This window comes from Zootoca vivipara, chromosome 3 (assembly GCF_965207765.1).
Source record: "Zootoca vivipara chromosome 3, rZooViv2.hap1.1, whole genome shotgun sequence".
Lineage (NCBI taxonomy): Eukaryota > Metazoa > Chordata > Lepidosauria > Squamata > Lacertidae > Zootoca > Zootoca vivipara.
Window position 1 is genome coordinate 45586128 of NC_142586.1, and position 18101 is coordinate 45604228.

Consider the following 18101-nt stretch of genomic DNA (forward strand, 5'->3'; position numbering starts at 1 on the left):
GGATATAAAATTCTATTTTTATTACCACTGGGTCCTGGAAGTGTTTGAATGATAGATTTACAGAAGTCCCCAGGCAAATTGAAATAAGCCTTGAATTGTATCTCAGCAGGGATACTAGGTTATCCTTATTCAGAATAAATGTTCCTCTTTTTATCCCACATATACCGCTAATCCTCCTTGGGGGCAGAAGCTACAGATGCCAGTTCAGCTCAACTCTAGAAAGGTCTGCAGTGTCAATCTTGTGCTCAATCCCTGTCCCAGAGCTGGAGTTGTGCTTAGGTGCAAAGTTGATATTAGCACATGAGAGAAGAAGCTTGTCATCTCGTCTTGCCTATTGCTTTCTGGAGTTGAGTTCGCTGAAAAGGAATTGATAATATAGCACTTTCATTTTTATTTATTTTCTGCATTTCTGTTGTCACCCCAAAGCTGAGTTCTGCTCGTGGCACAGAAAACACACACAGACACACACACACACACACACACACCTTAAAATATGGTATAAAATAATAAACACTACAACAGATTTATGCTCAGCTAGGATCTTGGCATTTGTGTTTTTAACATGAGAAGATCCAGAATGAAAGATCCTTTTCATTTTCATTTATTCTGCATGTAGCCTCATCTGATTAAACAGTGGTCATCAACAATTTGGGGGGCACATTTGGAATTTTGAGGAAGTGCCAAGGGCACCACAAAATGACTGCCACCAATGGTGTGGCACCATAAAATGGTTGCTACCTCCAAAATAGCAGAAAAAGAAAAGAGAGGGGAACATAAAATGGTTCAGTATGGAAAAATCTACTCATTTTTTTAATCAACAGAAAAAATGGCAATCTTCCCCCCACCCTAAACTTTAACAGCTGTATGGTAGGCAGAAATTCAACAAGTTAAGCCTTTTGTAGCATGGAAATAATAATAATAATAATAATAATAATAATAATAATAATAATAATAATAATAATAATTTATTATTTATACCCCGCCCATCTGGCCGGGTTCCCCCAGCCACTCTGGGCGGCTTCCAAAAAAACAGAAATTCTAAAATACAGAAATCCATCAAACATTAAAAGCTTCCCTAAACAGGGCTGCCTTGAGATGCCTTCTAAAGGTCTGGTAATTGTTCTCTTTGACCTCTAGTGGGAGGGCATTCCACAGGGTGGGTGCCACTACCGAGAAGGCCCTCTGCCTGGTTCCCTGTAACTTAGCTTCTCATAGCGAGGGAACCGCCAGAAGGCCCTCGGCGCTGGACCTCAGTGTCCGGGCAGAACGATGGGGGAGGAGACACTCCTTCAGGTATACTGGACCAAGGCCGTTTAGGGCTTTAAAGGTCAGCACCAACACTTTGAATTGTGCTCGGAAACGTACTGGGAGCCAATGTAGGTCTTTTAGGACCGGTGTTATGTGATCTCGGCGGCCGCTCCCAGTCACCAGTCTAGCTGCCGCATTCTGGATTAGTTGTAGTTTCCGGGTCACCTTCAAAGGTAGCCCCACGTAGAGCGCATTGCAGTAGTCCAAGCGAGAGATAACTAGAGCATGCACCACTCTGGAGAGACAGTCAGTGGGCAGGTAGGGACTCAGCCTGCGTACCAGATGGAGCTGATAAACAGCTGCCCTGGACACGGAGTTGACCTGTGCCTCCATGGACAGCTGTGAGTCTAAAATGACTCCCAGGCTGCGCACCTGGTCTTTCAGGGGCACAGTTACCCCATTCAGGACCAGAGAGTCCTCCACACCCGCCCGCCTCCTGTCCCCCACAAACAGTACTTCTGTCTTGTCAGGATTCAATCTCAATCCTGTGAATCAAATAGATGTGAAGATGCACAGGATGCACTTGTTTGCGGCTTTCTCTTATTTTACTGTCTGCTGGTGTGTAGTAGTCAGCAGTCATCTATTCATAGACTTTTTAAAAAATGTGTGTTTTGGGGTGGGGAAGGAAGTGCAGGGATCACCTGTCACTCATCTTGCTCCTTGCCGGCCACATGGTACAGTCACCATGCAGCTTCTCTTAAAGAGCTTCTTGAAATTTGGAAGAAATGTCAGAATCCCCCTCTTGCTGGTGGGTTTATTTCATTGTCTGCTGGCATGTATAGCAGGCAGCCACTTGAGGGGGGCTCAGTGGAATATGGGGTGGGGGATATGGTAACCCTTTCTTGTCTGGCTGCATGCAATCTAGCAGGGGTTCTTAAAAAAATGTGGTGGGCTCAGTGCAGAGGCATTTTGTTATCTCCTTTGTCATTATCATCACCTTTTTTCCTGATAGTTCAAAAATTGTGGGGGGGGGGATTCTTATTAGAGGCATTCTTATTATCATCCCTTTCCTCCCTTACTGACTCACAGCCAGGATTTTTCCCAAGTTGTTTGGGGAGGGGAGAACACTTGCCATACCTTTTTATTTCTGTCTATGCAGGTGTATGACTGGATGTAGTGATTCAAAATTACTACTACATTACTACATCCATGCACAAATATTTACCTCCTGTCTTACTATTACAGGTATTAGCATCACATATTTAAACTTTTAATAGATAGTTGCTCAAGTCAACTCGCAGTAGTCTGAGCCTCTTCCTCCATTATTTTCCACCCTTTCCTCTGTAACGATGTGCTTATTAAATAGCTTGCTATCCTGCTGTGAATTTTCATCAGGGGTTTTTAGGTATTTGCTGCTGTTATTAAAATGAAAGGTAATATGTACGCAAGCTATTAGATCTACCAACTTCCAGTGAGCCTTTAAAAGTTGAAGAGTTCTTTTCACTTCAAAACTGAGAATTAGTCTTTGCTTTGCAGCATTCTAGTATAATAGTGATGGGATCATCTGTATGAAGACTTTCACCTTACTTTGTGTAATATTATCACACTGAATGCTGTGAAGATCTCAAGCACATTGAACTGCTGGAGTTTAAAGTTGCCTGGTGACAACTAAATTGTAAACTATTTGTATATATATTGCATTAGCTACAAGGTTTCATCAGCAAGTAATTTACAAGGAAAACACTTTTTCTTTACTCTTTATACTACAGCGTGGTGTAGTGGTTAAGAGCGGCAGACTCGTAATCTGGTGAACCGGGTTCGCGTCTCCGCTCCTCCACATGCAGCTGCTGGGTGACCTTGGGCTAGTCACACTTCTCTGAAGTCTCTCAGCCCCACTCACCTCACAGAGTGTTTGTTGTGGGGGAGGAAGGGAAAGGAGAATGTTAGCCGCTTTGAGACTCCTTCAGGTAGTGATAAAGCGGGATATCAAATCCAAACTCTTCTTCCTCTTTGGCACATGAAAGATAGTTTTTACCATTACAGTGATCAGTTTGGTTAATTTTTCTTAGCCTGCAACACAGTTCTATTATGTTAGATTTCAACTGCAATGTTTCCTCATTTTGGTGACTGCCATCCCATGTGATATCCTCTCATATGATACCTTATCTGTCTCAAATGGAGGCTTTTCAATATGCAAAAGTCATATCTGTTAACAGTAAGTGAAGTCGAATCACCATATGATGTGATTTTGTGAATCCTGTTGGTCTGGGGGCACTATCCTGTGCAATGTTGAATTTATATCACTGTACTCTGAGCTTTGGATTCTGATGACCAACTGTTGACATTCTTTGAAAATATAGCTAACAAATAATAAACTACTATGAAAAAAAATCATAATCAAATTAATGTTTTCTGCTTCCCATCATATTTTCTACTTTGTCAGTGTTTAGGGCAATGGAATTAGCCATCAAACTGGTTTCTTCAATTTGGAATATTTATTCAGTATGTTTAACCCTGATGAGGAAAGATCTTTTCATAAAAAAAGTTTTTTTCCATTATGCATATATTTGTCTTCATTTCCTTCCCTCGAGGAATCCTGCAGACTGTTGTCCTGTCAGAATGCAAAATATTTATAACGAAGAAGCTTTAGTTTCACAAGATGATATTTCTTAGGGACTTTTGGCTGAAGCCACACTAGCTAAAGCAATTTGATCCTAGTATATGAAATGCAAATTTATAGCAGAGCTGTGTGCTGCCTGGTCCAATAAAGAGCCTGCCTCAGCCTGTGTTTCTGAATCTGTGATCCATTGAAATTATTACCATTCTCTTCAAATAAATTCTCTTCTTTGTTGAACACTTTCTCTCTATTGTGCTTATGAATCTTGCCATTTCTGTTTCAGAAATCAAGAATAGCCACGTATGAAAAAATGTGGGCCTTTATGAATAGCAGGAGACAGTCGGTGCTTGTCAAAAGCAACGAAGAAGGTATCCAGCGTGTCCTCACCTCTGATTATGCCTTCCTAATGGAGTCAACTACCATTGAGTTTGTTACACAGCGGAACTGTAACCTGACACAGATTGGTGGCCTGATAGACTCCAAAGGTTATGGTGTCGGAACTCCTATGGGTAGGTAGCATGCCTTTCTTCTCTTTTTGTTAAATTGCATGTGCAGGAATAGCACAATTTCCCCCCTTTGCTGGGTATTAGCTGGATTATAACAGCACCATGTGCTACTATATTAATAGATGCATATTTAATATGTTTATATGTTGCTTAATATACAAAGAGTATATAAGCACGTTACAAAAGGAAACAAACTAAATTAAAGAAGCTAAATCATGGGAGTGCCATATAATACAATGAATATTTTACTAGTAGCTTACTTTAATCACTTCTTAAGAGAGGAAAAGCCCATGAGTCTTCAACCCCTATTTGGAAGAACATTTGGTGCTTCCCATACTACGAAGACGGGAGTTCTTGAAGGTTGGTGCTATTAGGAGAAGACCTGCTTGAGTTTTACTTTTTTATATAGCTGTGTGATCATGTTGAACACTACTGAGATGATATATATGAAGAGCTGCAAACACTCGCGCCATATCATTATTAGTACTTTTTTCCCATCAGTATGGGTGTGGTATATGTTTTTGGCATCAGATTTGTCTCACCATTGTAATATAGCAAGTCTGTGGTTGCCTGTAAAATTCAAGGCCCATTCTAGGGAAGTCTGTGGTTTTCTGAAGCGAATACGGTATTTTTCTTGAAAAGGGAACTTTCATCAAAGGTTACTGTAGATCAGGGATGGAAAACCGGGCAGCCCTCCAAGTGTTTTTGAACTCCATCACCCCTTGCCAGCATGGCTACTAGTTGGAGATGGTGGAAGTTGTAATCCGACTGTGCTTGGAGGGTGACAGGTTCCCCATCCCTGCTATTCCAACTAGTGTTATAATGAATAAGTTCCTGGTCAGTCGTGTGGCATGTTTGGACTGAGGGAGTACTAGGCAGATATTGTCAGTGATGTACCCTGCTGGTGGAATATCTAAACTCATGCCTGGATAGCATCCAGACTAGTCCAGTTGCTTTATTGGAACATCTGTGTGCAAGCTGATGGCAGAAGTGAATCTGCAACCTGATTGGCCTACAGGTGCAGCCCTGAAGTAGCCAATCATGCAAGGCCCGTTGTGTAAATAATGTATATAAGCAGACGTTTTGGCACCAGCATACATAGTTGTGAGGGACAGGGGATATCGCGAAGTCCCTCCCCTCCTGAGTTCAAGCCCAGCCCCGAGCACAGGGGAAAGCAGAGGAAGCTCCGAGTCCAGCGGGGAAGCAGGAAGTCGGGTCCGAGGCTCAGGCAAGGTAGCGGAGCCAGGGTCCCAGGTGGAACAGGAAGGGGCCAAGAAGGAGGGGAGACCCATCCCCCCAACTCCAGAATTACGCAGGAAGAGGAGGGGAAAGAGGATGGGGCTTCCAAAGCTTTTGTGTTGGGGAAAGACGCGCCAAAAGTCATTCGGAGGTTCTGAAAGCGACTGACAACATCACTCTGTGTAAATAGCAATGAATTCCTCACTGTAAATACGCAGCACCAATAAAAGAATAAAATGCAGAGCTGCGTAGCGTCGTTACTCTGAAGTAGCCTGATCCGGCCACTGTGACAGCAACCTCCGAATCTTTTTTTGGGCTACTTTGGAGTTGCCGGGATGAGTGCATCAGAGGCGGAGAAATGGCGGCAGATCGCGGAGAAAGCCCAACAGGACCTGCAGCAGCTGACGTTGGAGGCGCAGGGGGAATTAAGGGCAGCTAAAGAAGAAACCAAGAAACTCCAAGACGACCGGGTACAACTTGCGGAACAGGTGAGAGCGCTCCAGGAAAGAGAGCAGCAATTAAGGGCGGTGGCGGTAGACCTCCAAAACAAACTGGATGCAGAGAAAAACAAGGCGGGAGGGGCACCCCCAGTCCAAGTGCTGCCAGGAAGGAGAGCCGGGACCCTAGTAAGCAAGTTCAATGGAGACCCGAGGGAATATCATGGCTTTGAGACTGAGATTGTGTATGCTCTTGAGCTGCACCATGATGACTTCCCTGACGATGAGCACAGGGTAGCGTTTATTGTGGAGCACCTGACCGGGGCAGCCAGGGAGTGGCTAAGACCGTTAATCGCAACAAAGAATCCTTGCATGAAAAATGTCAAACTCTTTCTAGAAGGTTTGAAAACGATGTATTCGTCAGATAGTCATATGGACCAGACTAAGGAGGAACTGCATAATTTGCGCCAAGGAAATATGACAGTCCGCGCATATTGGGCGAAATTCACCATGCTGGTGCACAGACTGGGGTGGGAACTGGAATCAGCTCCAATGCAAGCAGCGTTCTACTTGGGTTTGAGTGAGGAGGTGAAGGATGAGCTCTCGAGAGGTCCAAAGCCCAGTAGTATGGATCAGCTGAGCAAAGCGGCTCTGGCGGTGGGGGTGAGACAGGAATCCCGGTGGAACGACAAGCAAGCAACGCGCGCAAAGCGGGCTTGGTTCCCACGGTCGCAGGAGAAGCCACTCCCCCAACAGCCATTCCAAGCCACGCCTGGAGCCAGCCAGGACCAGGAACCCATGCAGATTGATAGCGCGCGCGCGCGGGCTTTTCAAACCCCAGCGGCGCCAAGACGCAAGGAGGGAAGGGGAGGGAACTGCTTTCTCTGCAACTCCCCCCAGCATCTCGTCAGAGACTGCCCACATCGCAGGGAGTGGCAAGGAAAGGCGGGAACGGTGGTGCCTTCCCCCACTGACGCAGCACCACAGCAGGGAAACGGGAAAGCCTGGCTGCAGGAGACAAGGGGCGGCAGCCAGGCACAGTCAGCAGAGAACAGCCCCAGCCCACCCACCCGCACAGAGAGGAGCAGAGCCAGCCCACCCCTCCCAGAGCAGGAGTGGTTCTAGAAGTCACGCTAACGCTCCCAAATGGCTATCCCATGACAGTCCTTGCCTTAATTGACAGTGGTGCCTCAGCCAACTTCTTCTCGAGGGACTTTGCAGAAGCGCACCAGATCCAGCTTCTGCAGCTGGATTTTCCTCTGCACGTGGCAACCATTGACGGCCGAGAGCTGCTGGGAGGGGCCATCACTCATCAAACCCCCCCCATGAGGATGACAGTGGGAAGGCACTCAGAGACACTGGCTTTCAACGTCACGACCATCTCAGACCCCCCCATCGTCTTGGGCATGAGCTGGCTGGCGCGCCACGACCCCTCCATAAGTTGGCACCAGAGATGCATCACGTTTGGGTCGGACTTTTGTCTGGAGCATTGCATGCAGCACCAACCAGGGGAGGGGCCTCCGATAGCCACGGTGGCCACCATGCACGTCAAAGGGGGTGAGGCGATACCCAAGCCGTACTGGGACCTGCAGGAGGTCTTCAGCGAAGCGGAGTCCGACCACCTACCCCCACACAGGCCTTTTGACTGCCAGATCAACCTGGTGCCAGGGGCAACGATACCCCCAGCCAAGCTGTACGCCATGTCAGATCAGGAACTGGAGGATCTGCGCGCTTTCATCGACAAGAACCTCAAGCGGGGGTTCATCAGAGAAAGCAAGGCAGCTGGGGGCAGCCCGGTCTTCTGGGTGGACAAGAAAGACACGCAACAGCGCCGTCTTGTGGTGGATTTTAGACGGCTGAATTCGGTGACAGAGCCAGTGGCTTTCCCCATGCCCAGAGTGGACGATCTCCTGACAGCGGCACGCAGGGGCAAGATTTTCACCAAGCTAGACCTGAGGGGGGCGTACAACTTGATCAGGATCCGGGAAGGCGATGAATGGAAAACCACGATGTTCACGCCTCTAGGCTCTTTTGAATATCTGGTGATGCCCTTCGGGTTGCAAGGGGGCTCAGCATGCTTCCAAGCCTTCATGCACCACGTCCTGGGGTCCCTACTCTTCAGGAAATGCCTGGTATTCCTGGATGACATCCTTATCTACTCCGATGACCCTGTGCAGCATGTGAAGGATGTCAGGGAGGTGTTGCAACGCCTGAAGGACAACCACCTGTATGTGAAGCTGGAGAAGTGCAAGTTTCACACCAAAGAGGTGGACTTCCTGGGCTACAAGCTGTCAGACAAGGGGCTGGCGATGGACAAGGACAAGGTGCAGGCCATCCTGGACTGGCACAGCCCCAGGACGCGCAAAGACGCCCAACGCCTACTGGGCTTCGCCAACTTCTACAGGAAGTTCATCAAGAACTTCTCCCGCGTTACGGCTCCCATCACGGACTGCCTGAGAGGCAAGCAGAAGTTCAGGTGGACACCGGAGGCGCAGGCAGCGTTCGAAAGCCTCAAGAGGGTGTTCGCCTCAGACCAGAACCTGTTCCACGTGGTGCAGGATGCGCCCCTACGCATTGAGACAGATGCTTCGGAAAAAGCTGTGGGCGCAATTTTGCTGCAACTGGACGCCAACAGGGAGTGGAGACCCTGTGCCTTCTTCTCCAGGAAGCTGACCCAGCCAGAACGCAACTACACAGTGTTTGACAGGGAACTTCTTGCGATCCACGCTGCGTTCCGGCACTGGAGACACTTCCTGGTGGGCGCCAAGCACCCCATCCAGGTGTGCACGGACCACAAGAACCTGGAGTTCTGGAGAACGGCCAGGGTGCTCAACCAGCGGCAGATACGGTGGGCAGAGTTCTTCTCGAACTTCAACTTCTCCATCCACTACATCCCGGGGGAGCAGAATGTCAGGGCGGATGCCCTCTCCCGCAAGCCAGAGTACATGGAGGAGGAGGCGCCACCAGCACCAAGGCACATTTTCCCCCCGTCAGCATGGTCCTGCGGAGCAGCAGTGGTGAGCGAGGCAGAACTCACAGCACTGACGGCAGCGGATGAATTTGCCAACCGCATCTTCAGAGAACTGAGAGGGGGGAGGGAGCAGGCAAAGGACTTTGCAGAACGCAGGGGGCTGCTTTTCTACAAGGGTGCACTGTACCTGCCCACCACCCAGCTTAGACGTACGGTCCTCAAGCAGATGCACGACAACCCAACGGCGGGTCATTTTGGAAGGGACAAAACCGCTCACCTAGTCATGAGACACTTCTGGTGGCCAGGGGTGAGGGAAGATGTTCGAGACTATGTACGGGGCTGTGACACCTGCCAGAGGGCAAAGGTGGTCAGAGCAGCGCCAGCAGGATTGCTGGAGCCCTTAGCCACGCCACACAGGCCGTGGGAAGTGGTGTCCATGGACTTCATCACAGATCTGCCTTCTTCCAGGGGCAAGACCGCAGTGTTGGTGGTGGTGGACCTCATGTCCAAAATGTGCCACTTTATACCGTGTGCCAGGGCGGTCTCTGCAGAAGAGACAGCCAAACTGTTTGTTGATCACGTATTCAGACTGCATGGATTACCTTTAAGGGTTATTTCGGATCGTGGCCGCCAATTTGTTTCCAGGTTCTGGCGGCGGCTCATGAACCTCCTGCAGGTGGAGGTCAGCTTGTCGACGGCTAGACACCCGCAGACCAATGGACAGGCGGAGAGGGTCAACGCCATTCTGCAGCAGTACCTGAGATGCTACGTCAGCCAGCGGCAAACGGACTGGGTGGATCGCCTGCCACTGGCAGAATTTGCCTACAACAATGCAGTGCACGTCTCCACAGGGGTGTCGCCCTTTAAGGCCAATTACGGGCGCGACCTCAGATCTTTCCCAGAGAGGGAGGGGGAGGAGGAGGAGGAGGGCCCACAGGCTGAGGATTGGGCAGAGGAACTGGAGACGGTGCACCAGCAGCTCAGAGAACACTTGGAGAGGGCCAAGGAAGCGTACAAAAAGGGGGCGGATCGCCACAGGCGACAAGGGGAGGTCATCAGGGTGGGGGACAAGGTTTGGTTGTCCTCGGAGGGCCTTCCCACCAGAGGGAGGTGCAAAAAGCTGGCACCCAGACGGCTGGGCCCCTTCACGGTCACGCAACAGGTCAACCCGGTGGCATACAGGCTGGCACTGCCAGAGGATATGAGGGTGCATCCAGTGTTTCATAGATCGCTGCTGTCGCCGTACAGGGAAAGCAGCAGGCTCCGAGACAGCGAACAAACCCCCGAGGGAGGGGGGGAGAGGGGAGGCAGGGAGCAACTCAATGAGGCCACGGCCATCCTTGATTCACGGAGAGGGGTGAGGGGCCTGGAGTACCTCATGGCATGGGAGGATGCTCCACCGTCCCAGAATGAATGGGTCCCAGCCACTCAGATACAGGAGGAATTCTTGGTGGAAGAATTTCACGCCCTCTATCCCCACAGACCCAAGCCCTGGCACATGGAAAGGGAGGGGGAGGAGGAGGAGGCAAGGGAGAGCAGCTCACCATGGCGCTGGGAAGCGGAGTTTGAGGATTCGGGAGACGAGATATGGGTGTCACCGAGATCCACACAGTCAGAGGCAGAAGCAGATTGGCAGCACATTTTTACCCCCACCAGCTCGGACGCCACGGAATTTTTGGGATTCCAGTCCTCCCAGGCGGAAGGGGGAGCCTCGCAGGACTGGGCGGAGGTGTTCACACCAACGGGCTCGGAAAGCACTGAGTTCTTAGGCTTCCAGTCGTCACCGACACCTGGGGGGGACCTGGGGAGGGGAGAAGGGGAGCTTGGAAGGGGGGTGGATGTGAGGGACAGGGGATATCGCGAAGTCCCTCCCCTCCTGAGTTCAAGCCCAGCCCCGAGCACAGGGGAAAGCAGAGGAAGCTCCGAGTCCAGCGGGGAAGCAGGAAGTCGGGTCCGAGGCTCAGGCAAGGTAGCGGAGCCAGGGTCCCAGGTGGAACAGGAAGGGGCCAAGAAGGAGGGGAGACCCATCCCCCCAACTCCAGAATTACGCAGGAAGAGGAGGGGAAAGAGGATGGGGCTTCCAAAGCTTTTGTGTTGGGGAAAGACGCGCCAAAAGTCATTCGGAGGTTCTGAAAGCGACTGACAACATCACTCTGTGTAAATAGCAATGAATTCCTCACTGTAAATACGCAGCACCAATAAAAGAATAAAATGCAGAGCTGCGTAGCGTCGTTACTCTGAAGTAGCCTGATCCGGCCACTGTGACAATAGTGTTCAATGAACGGTCATTTAATAACCATAGACAGAACTGCATGGTGAACAATAGAGCAGGGATCCCAAACATTTTTGGACACATTAGGTAATCTGAGAAACTATGGACCCCCACGATATAATGATTATCATTGGGGGGCTTTCCTTGTCACGAAATGGTTGTTATGGGGGACATGTCTTGTCAAAAGGTAAAAATAAATTCTCAAGAAATTGTGTATAGGCTAGAGATTGGGTTTGAGCTCCAAATATCAAATCTTTTATTTGCCCTTGCAAAGCACAACAAAATAACCCACTTCACCTAAGATGCTTAGAGAAACACACCCACCTGCAAAAACCACAAAGCCACTCCTAACTTCAAAAGTCAGAAACAGGTAAATCTGTGTCTTTAATGTACAATGCACTCTTGATCTGACCATTAAAATAAAATTAACAGTAAAGCTAAAGCATTTTCCATTTCTGTTCCCACCCCATTATATAAACAAACAAATAACAAACATTAGCTGCTCTTAGCTTGAGGGAATGATCAAGATATTCTGGCACCTATGCACAATTGTGTGCCAAAATCAATTTCCATGCATATGTTGCTAACTGTTATACAAATTTGATAACTCAATGAGGGCAAATTTTATTTTCAAATACATAGTCCATGCTGTTAAAATAGCCGGTGTGTAATTGAACAGTGTTATAATAGTGATGAATTTAGGGCTCCCAATAGGAAAGCCAGCCATCAACATCCCAGAACATGTAAAAATCTTATGATATAAAAAGATAAATTATTCCCAACAATTCATTTTATTAGAAATGTTTGCCTTAAATGTTGGAAATAGATAATTTGTTGCTAATTTATTAATGAAATATTGAATATATTAGTCAATGCATTTGAGTAATGGTTATTATTTTCTTCACACGCCTGTAGAATAGATGCACAGTGCAGGGATGACTTTGGTAAAATGGTGCCCTGAATGAGGACAAAATCTGGTGACCCCCAAATATTTCTTATTTTGTCAACAATTCATTTGGGGACGTTACTTTTTAATAGATCTTCTCAGTAGGTACCTATATAAATATAGGTACTGTTGTTGTTGTTGCTATTTTGCACCCCTCAGCTCTGTGCCCTGTGCAAGAGAACCGCCTGCACCACCCTAAATCTGGCGCTGCACATTGGTGCACAGTAAATGACAGCCTACTATATAAATAAGTATTATTTTGTGAAGTAGCATGTAATATTGGAAGTGGCAAAATTTGTGACAAGGAGAAGTTCTGCAAGCACATTCCCTTCAGGCATCCAGATCCCATGTATAAAATTCTTCACTGGAATATTCAGAATTGAGAAAATAGATGGTGGATGACGCAAGTGAGAAGTTAAATACTGTGTATACACATAAACATGTCTGCATATCAGTGCCTGGGATGTGCAAGTCAATAGGTAGCTGTGGGGGAGAAATAGAGGAAGATACAGTATAAGGCGAAACTGTATTTTTTGGCACATCATCTTCAATTTTTCTGCCCCAGGTGGTCATCAGAAGACCTTGTAACTATGAGTTTGCTTCCCCCCCCTCTCCCTCCCAAGCTGTTTTCCGTTTGTGTCATGTCTTTTTAGATGGTACATCTGAGAGCAATGATTGCTTTTAAAAAAAAAGTAATCTAGAACCCACTGGGAGTCTTTTTGGGCTGAATAAAAAGAAATGTGAATAAGTTTTGTCAAGACCATTCAAGGAAAAATAAGCAAACAAGCTAGAGGGAAATAAATTGCCAGAGTGAGCCAGAGTGCATAGAATAATAAAAAGCTGTGGTACATTTAGTTTCAGCTTGCACACTACAACCCACTCTAATTATCTAGGCTGATATGCCTAGATAGGTAGAGAAATCTATGGATCTGTAAGAATGCCCAATGTGTATGTGGTTATGTCACTTGATTACAACCATAGTGTATTTGGAGAAATCAAAATTACAGATTGACTTTTCACACCAGCAACAGATCCACCTACTGTATAAGATGTGTTCAGTATGACTAGGGATGAAATAAATAAATAAATAAATCCACCTAAGATTATTTTCAAACCAATATATAAGCTGTATTCCTGTCTATCTACTCCAGAATCTGTGGTACACATCACACAAAATGAAGATTACTTGGAATTTCATTGTGGCAGATGTTTCATTCTGTGTTCACTAGTTTGCCACGCATATTGAGAGCTACCTCTCAGTATCACCCGTATCAGCAAGCTGAATGGATGAATGAATGAATCTTTATTTGCATCAGCCATCGGCCACAGCAATAGAACAACAATATGATATACAAATAGTAGAAATAAAAAGTCAATTATATAAAATACATTTTAGGGTTTTGAATCAATAGTCTAATAATAATAATAATAATAATAATAATAATAATAATAATAATAATAATAATAATTTATTATTTATACCCCGCCCATCTGGCCGGGTTCCCCCAGCCACTCTGGGCGGCTTCCAACAAAACACCAAGATACAGAAATCCATCAAACATTAGAAGCTTCCCTAAACAGGGCTGCCTTAAGATGCCTTCTAAAGGTCTGGTAATTGTTGTTCTCTTTGACCTCTGGTGGGAGGGCATTCCACAGGGTGGGTGCCACTACCGAGAAGGCCCTCTGCCTGGTTCCCTGTAACTTAGCTTCTCATAGCGAGGGAACCGCCAGAAGGCCCTCGGCGCTGGACCTCAGTGTCCGGGCAGAATGATGGGGGAGGAGACACTCCTTCAGGTATACTGGACCAAGGCCGTTTAGGGCTTTAAAGGTCAGCACCAACACTTTGAATTGTGCTCGGAAACGTACTGGGAGCCAATGTAGGTCTTTCAGGACCGGTGTTATGTGGTCTCGGCGGCCACTCCCAGTCACCAATCTAGCTGCCGCATTCTGGGTTAACTGTAGTTTCCGGGTCACCTTCAAAGGTAGCCCCACATAGAGCGCATTGCAGTAGTCCAAGCGGGAGATAACTAGAGCATGCACCACTCTGGCGAGACAGTCCGCGGGCAGGTAGGGTCTCAGCCTGCGTACCAGATGGAGCTGGTAAACAGCTGCCCTGGACACAGAATTGACCTGTGCCTCCATGGACAGCTGTGAGTCCAAAATGACTCCCAGGCTGCACACCTGGTCCTTCAGGGGCACAGTTACCCCATTCAGGACCAGGGAGTCCTCCACACCTGCCTGCCTCCTGTCCCCCACAAACAGTACTTCTGTCTTGTCGGGATTCAATCTCAATCTGTTAGCCGCCATCCATCCTCCAACCGCCTCCAAGCACTCACACAGGACCTTCACCGCCTTCACTGGTTCTGATTTGAAAGAGCGGTAGAGCTGGGTATCATCCGCGTACTGATGAACACCAAGCACAAACCCCCTGATGATCTCTCCCAGCGGCTGCATGTAGATGTTAAAAAGCATGGGGGAGAGGACAGAACCCTGAGGCACCCCACAAGTGAGAGCCCAGGGGTCTGAACACTCACCCCCCACCACCACTCTCTGAACACGGCCCAGGAGGAAGGAGCGGAACCACTGTATGACAGTGCCCCAGCTCCCAAACCCTCTAGACGGTCCAGAAGGATGTTATGGTCGATGGTGTCAAAAGCCGCTGAGAGATCCAGCAGGACCAGGAAACAGCTCTCACCTTTGTCCCTAACCCGCCGGAGATCATCGACCAGTGTGACCAAGGCAGTTTCAGTCCCATGATGAGGCCTAAATCCTGACTGGAAGGGATCCAAATGATCCAAATAGTGAATCTTATTCTAATTGCCCCAGCTAAAAACCTTGCAACCTTTGCTGTCATCTGCTCTTCTTCTCAGCAAGTTGTTCTTGTCATCCATCTGTCTTGAGAAACAGTGGAGTGCACCTCCCAGGGTGAAGACAAACCACTGTGTTTGCAGTACCCCTGGGGCGCAAGTCTGGGCAGTGTAAATGGTGGCCCTGGGCTGCCCAGACAACAAGACCCTCCCCTCTCGACCTCACTGATGTGGTCCAAAGGAAATACATTTGACAACAGCTTGTCTGCAGGAGTTGTCGGAAGGAGGCATACATGGCGCCATCCAACTGTCTTAGGGACTCCACTTTGGATATGTGTAGGGTTTACTCCTTAGTCTTGTCTTCTCCCAAGATATCCCACAAGGCAGCAGAGGTTTAGGATCAACAAGTAGCATGCAGAGATTTTGCATGTTTCATTTAAACTGTGAAGGCTTTCTAGGCTTTCCTAACTCCTTGGAGGTACCTCAAGTGCATAAATGCCACCAATCTTCCAGTTGCTTTGGGGGTCCTCCTCTAGAGGGGGTCTTAAGGCCTTTTGGGGCATTCTCTTCTGTTCTACCCCTTTGATGCTGATGCATACATTAGCAGCACTTTGTGAGCCCACACACCATCAGATGAGTCTGAAGGGAATCCATTTGCACATAAGCTTTCCAACACAGGGACAGGAACCCTTGCCAATATATCAGTTTTACAAAGCTGATTCCTGGACATTTTCCATTTGCTTTAGAGGACCCCCCTCCCCAATATAAATTGGTCAACAGCAATTCTGGATTGACCCTGCCATGGATTGACCCTACCATGATCATGGCAAAAGTGCTTAGAAGAAAAAGAACCAAAATATAAGTAATTGTGGAAGATAGATAGGGTCTAAAATCTTTATTCTCTTCCTTGTGGACAAACTCTTGCCTCTGTTAAGAATGTTGCTTCCATCTTGTTTCAAATAACGTTGTCAGAAAAGCTTCATGCTGTCAGGCCATCTAAAAGTTGTTCAGCATCTATCAGAAGAAAAAGAATATGAATAAATACACAGCCTTCCCGCAGAGTTACACTGGCTCAAACCCCTTGAAACCAACATACTCATGTAAGTTCAAAAGTTTAGACTAAAACCCCGAGGCTTTCACATCACTTGTGTCTGTCTAGAATTCAATTTTCACCATATTTTGTATGGTGATCTATGGAGGTTCTGTGATCGAGTGAAGGTCTCTGCTGTAGACCTCCACTTTACTTCTCTTTATACATTGCTTTATTATTTCTTTTCCAGCTGTTGTTGTCAGTTTCCAGCTTAGTTGCTGTCATCTCTACCAAAGAGAGAGAGAGAGAGAGCTATAAACTTGATTGGACAGACAAAGAGGTTGGTCGGCTTCCTTGATTCAAGGAATCTTTTCTCTGGCAGACATGAAAGCATCTATTTTGGCAGCATTACTAGTATTGTTTGTGGGGATTTTTCTTTCCTTCTCTGTTGTCAGTCATCTGAGAAGCACATGATTAAAATGGCGTTTGGAATAAGCTCATTTTGAAGACCTGTCGTCTTCATATTATTTCATTGGACATAGCGTCTAGAAAGAGGGATCTCACACTCCACTCCCTTAAATTGAAGGCTTCACCACAGAAAAAAGGGGTTTCGGGCAATAATTAATGATCTGCTGCTTCATATCTCTGCTAGGAATATGACTTCATGAATTATTTATCCTTATCCGAGGCAGTAATGAATGCATTACAATGCTGCTGTTCTACCTTTGTGTGAGGAGTCCCTGCTTCAAGTAGGCTTTAAACTCACCGTGTAATTTTGTGTGATATTTAAATGCTATGCAGTGGCCAATAATAAACCATTTTGGTTACCCAGCCGGCATTACTTGTCTTTTACCTCCCGGGAGTGATTTCAAACTTCATGCTTTTGTGATACTGAATTGTGTAATGCTAGCTTTGCCTTTTCAAGAATTCCTCCCATTATTTACCCAAGTACCCATCTTTCAAACACTGCTCCAGATTTGCATCTTCATTTAGGCAGACTGATACTGCAAGGAAAGCAAGTGCCTTCCTTTTCTTGCTTATCTTGATTCCTGTATGGTTTTTATAGGAATATCTCATAAGCAGACATTTATATTAACTCTATAACCAGTTTCTGCATAAGTCCAAAGCTGTTGTGAAAGTCATCACTGTTGTTGCTGTCACTGGAACCTCAGAGAGCTGCTATATTTGAAATAGTAGGTCCACACTAGTTCATCAACCCCCCCCCCCAAAAAAAAAGGAGGAAAGAGGGAACAGAAGATTTTGCTCAATGATTGGTACCAGAGTTTCAGATAGTATCTGCAGTGATGGTTGTACAATAAATTTCTACCATGCCCCATCTCTAGGAGTCAAGGTTTACAAACACAAAACAGGAGATATAGAATGACCAATGAAAATTATATTTATTATAAATGAATTATAATTAATCCACCCCACTGTAAACAAACAAACAAGTCCAGAAAATACTGAGAAAACAGATCAGGATCAATGTTTCCAAATCATGTTTTTTTTAAAGAACTTGTTGGACAATATGGCCAAAGTTAGATGGATGATAGACAAGTATAGCTGGTAGCCAGAATCTGAAATATATAAACCTCACAAACACTGTTGCATTAAACTCAACTGTCGAACCAGAGGTTTCCAGCAGAGCAACAAATTAACTAAAAAATGACCTGTATTTCTATGGAAACACCCAGACAAAAGGTATCATAAAAGGATTATTTTGAAAGCTATAGCCCATATTGCATTAGGATATTTTATATTTTTCTGCTTCTTAGCAGTTTTTCAGCAGTTTCAATAAAAGGATTAGGTATTTGTCAGCTTTATTTTCTCCTCTAGTACCGGTACATTCTCCATACTTATATATATACACACACAAAATTCTCCTTTCCCTTACCGGGGCCTAAAGTGCAGGTTATACTTCCCAGCTATTAAGACATGCTTCATAATGCCTTAATAGCCAACATACACACCCAATGGAAGAATGGGGATGTTTGGGTGGAGATAAGCCTAAAGACAACCCTGTTCTCT

The 18101-nt window shown here is 46.6% G+C and overlaps 1 protein-coding gene and 1 long non-coding RNA gene across 3 annotated transcripts in view; one reads left to right on the forward strand and one right to left on the reverse strand.

Moving 5' to 3' along the window:
• Positions 1–18101, forward strand: part of GRIK2 (glutamate ionotropic receptor kainate type subunit 2) — a 442739-nt gene that overhangs the window by 388243 nt on the left and 36395 nt on the right. For both annotated transcript variants that reach the window (XM_088665996.1, XM_088665995.1), the window contains exon 14: positions 4149–4374. In XM_088665996.1, coding sequence (XP_088522122.1) covers positions 4149–4374 — 226 coding nt within the window. The remainder of the gene's footprint in view (positions 1–4148; positions 4375–18101) is intronic.
• The window catches only part of LOC148686233 (uncharacterized), a 36250-nt gene continuing 34069 nt past the window's right edge, over positions 15921–18101 (reverse strand). The window contains exon 3 of the long non-coding RNA XR_015948933.1: positions 15921–16057. This is a non-coding gene — a long non-coding RNA (uncharacterized LOC148686233). The remainder of the gene's footprint in view (positions 16058–18101) is intronic.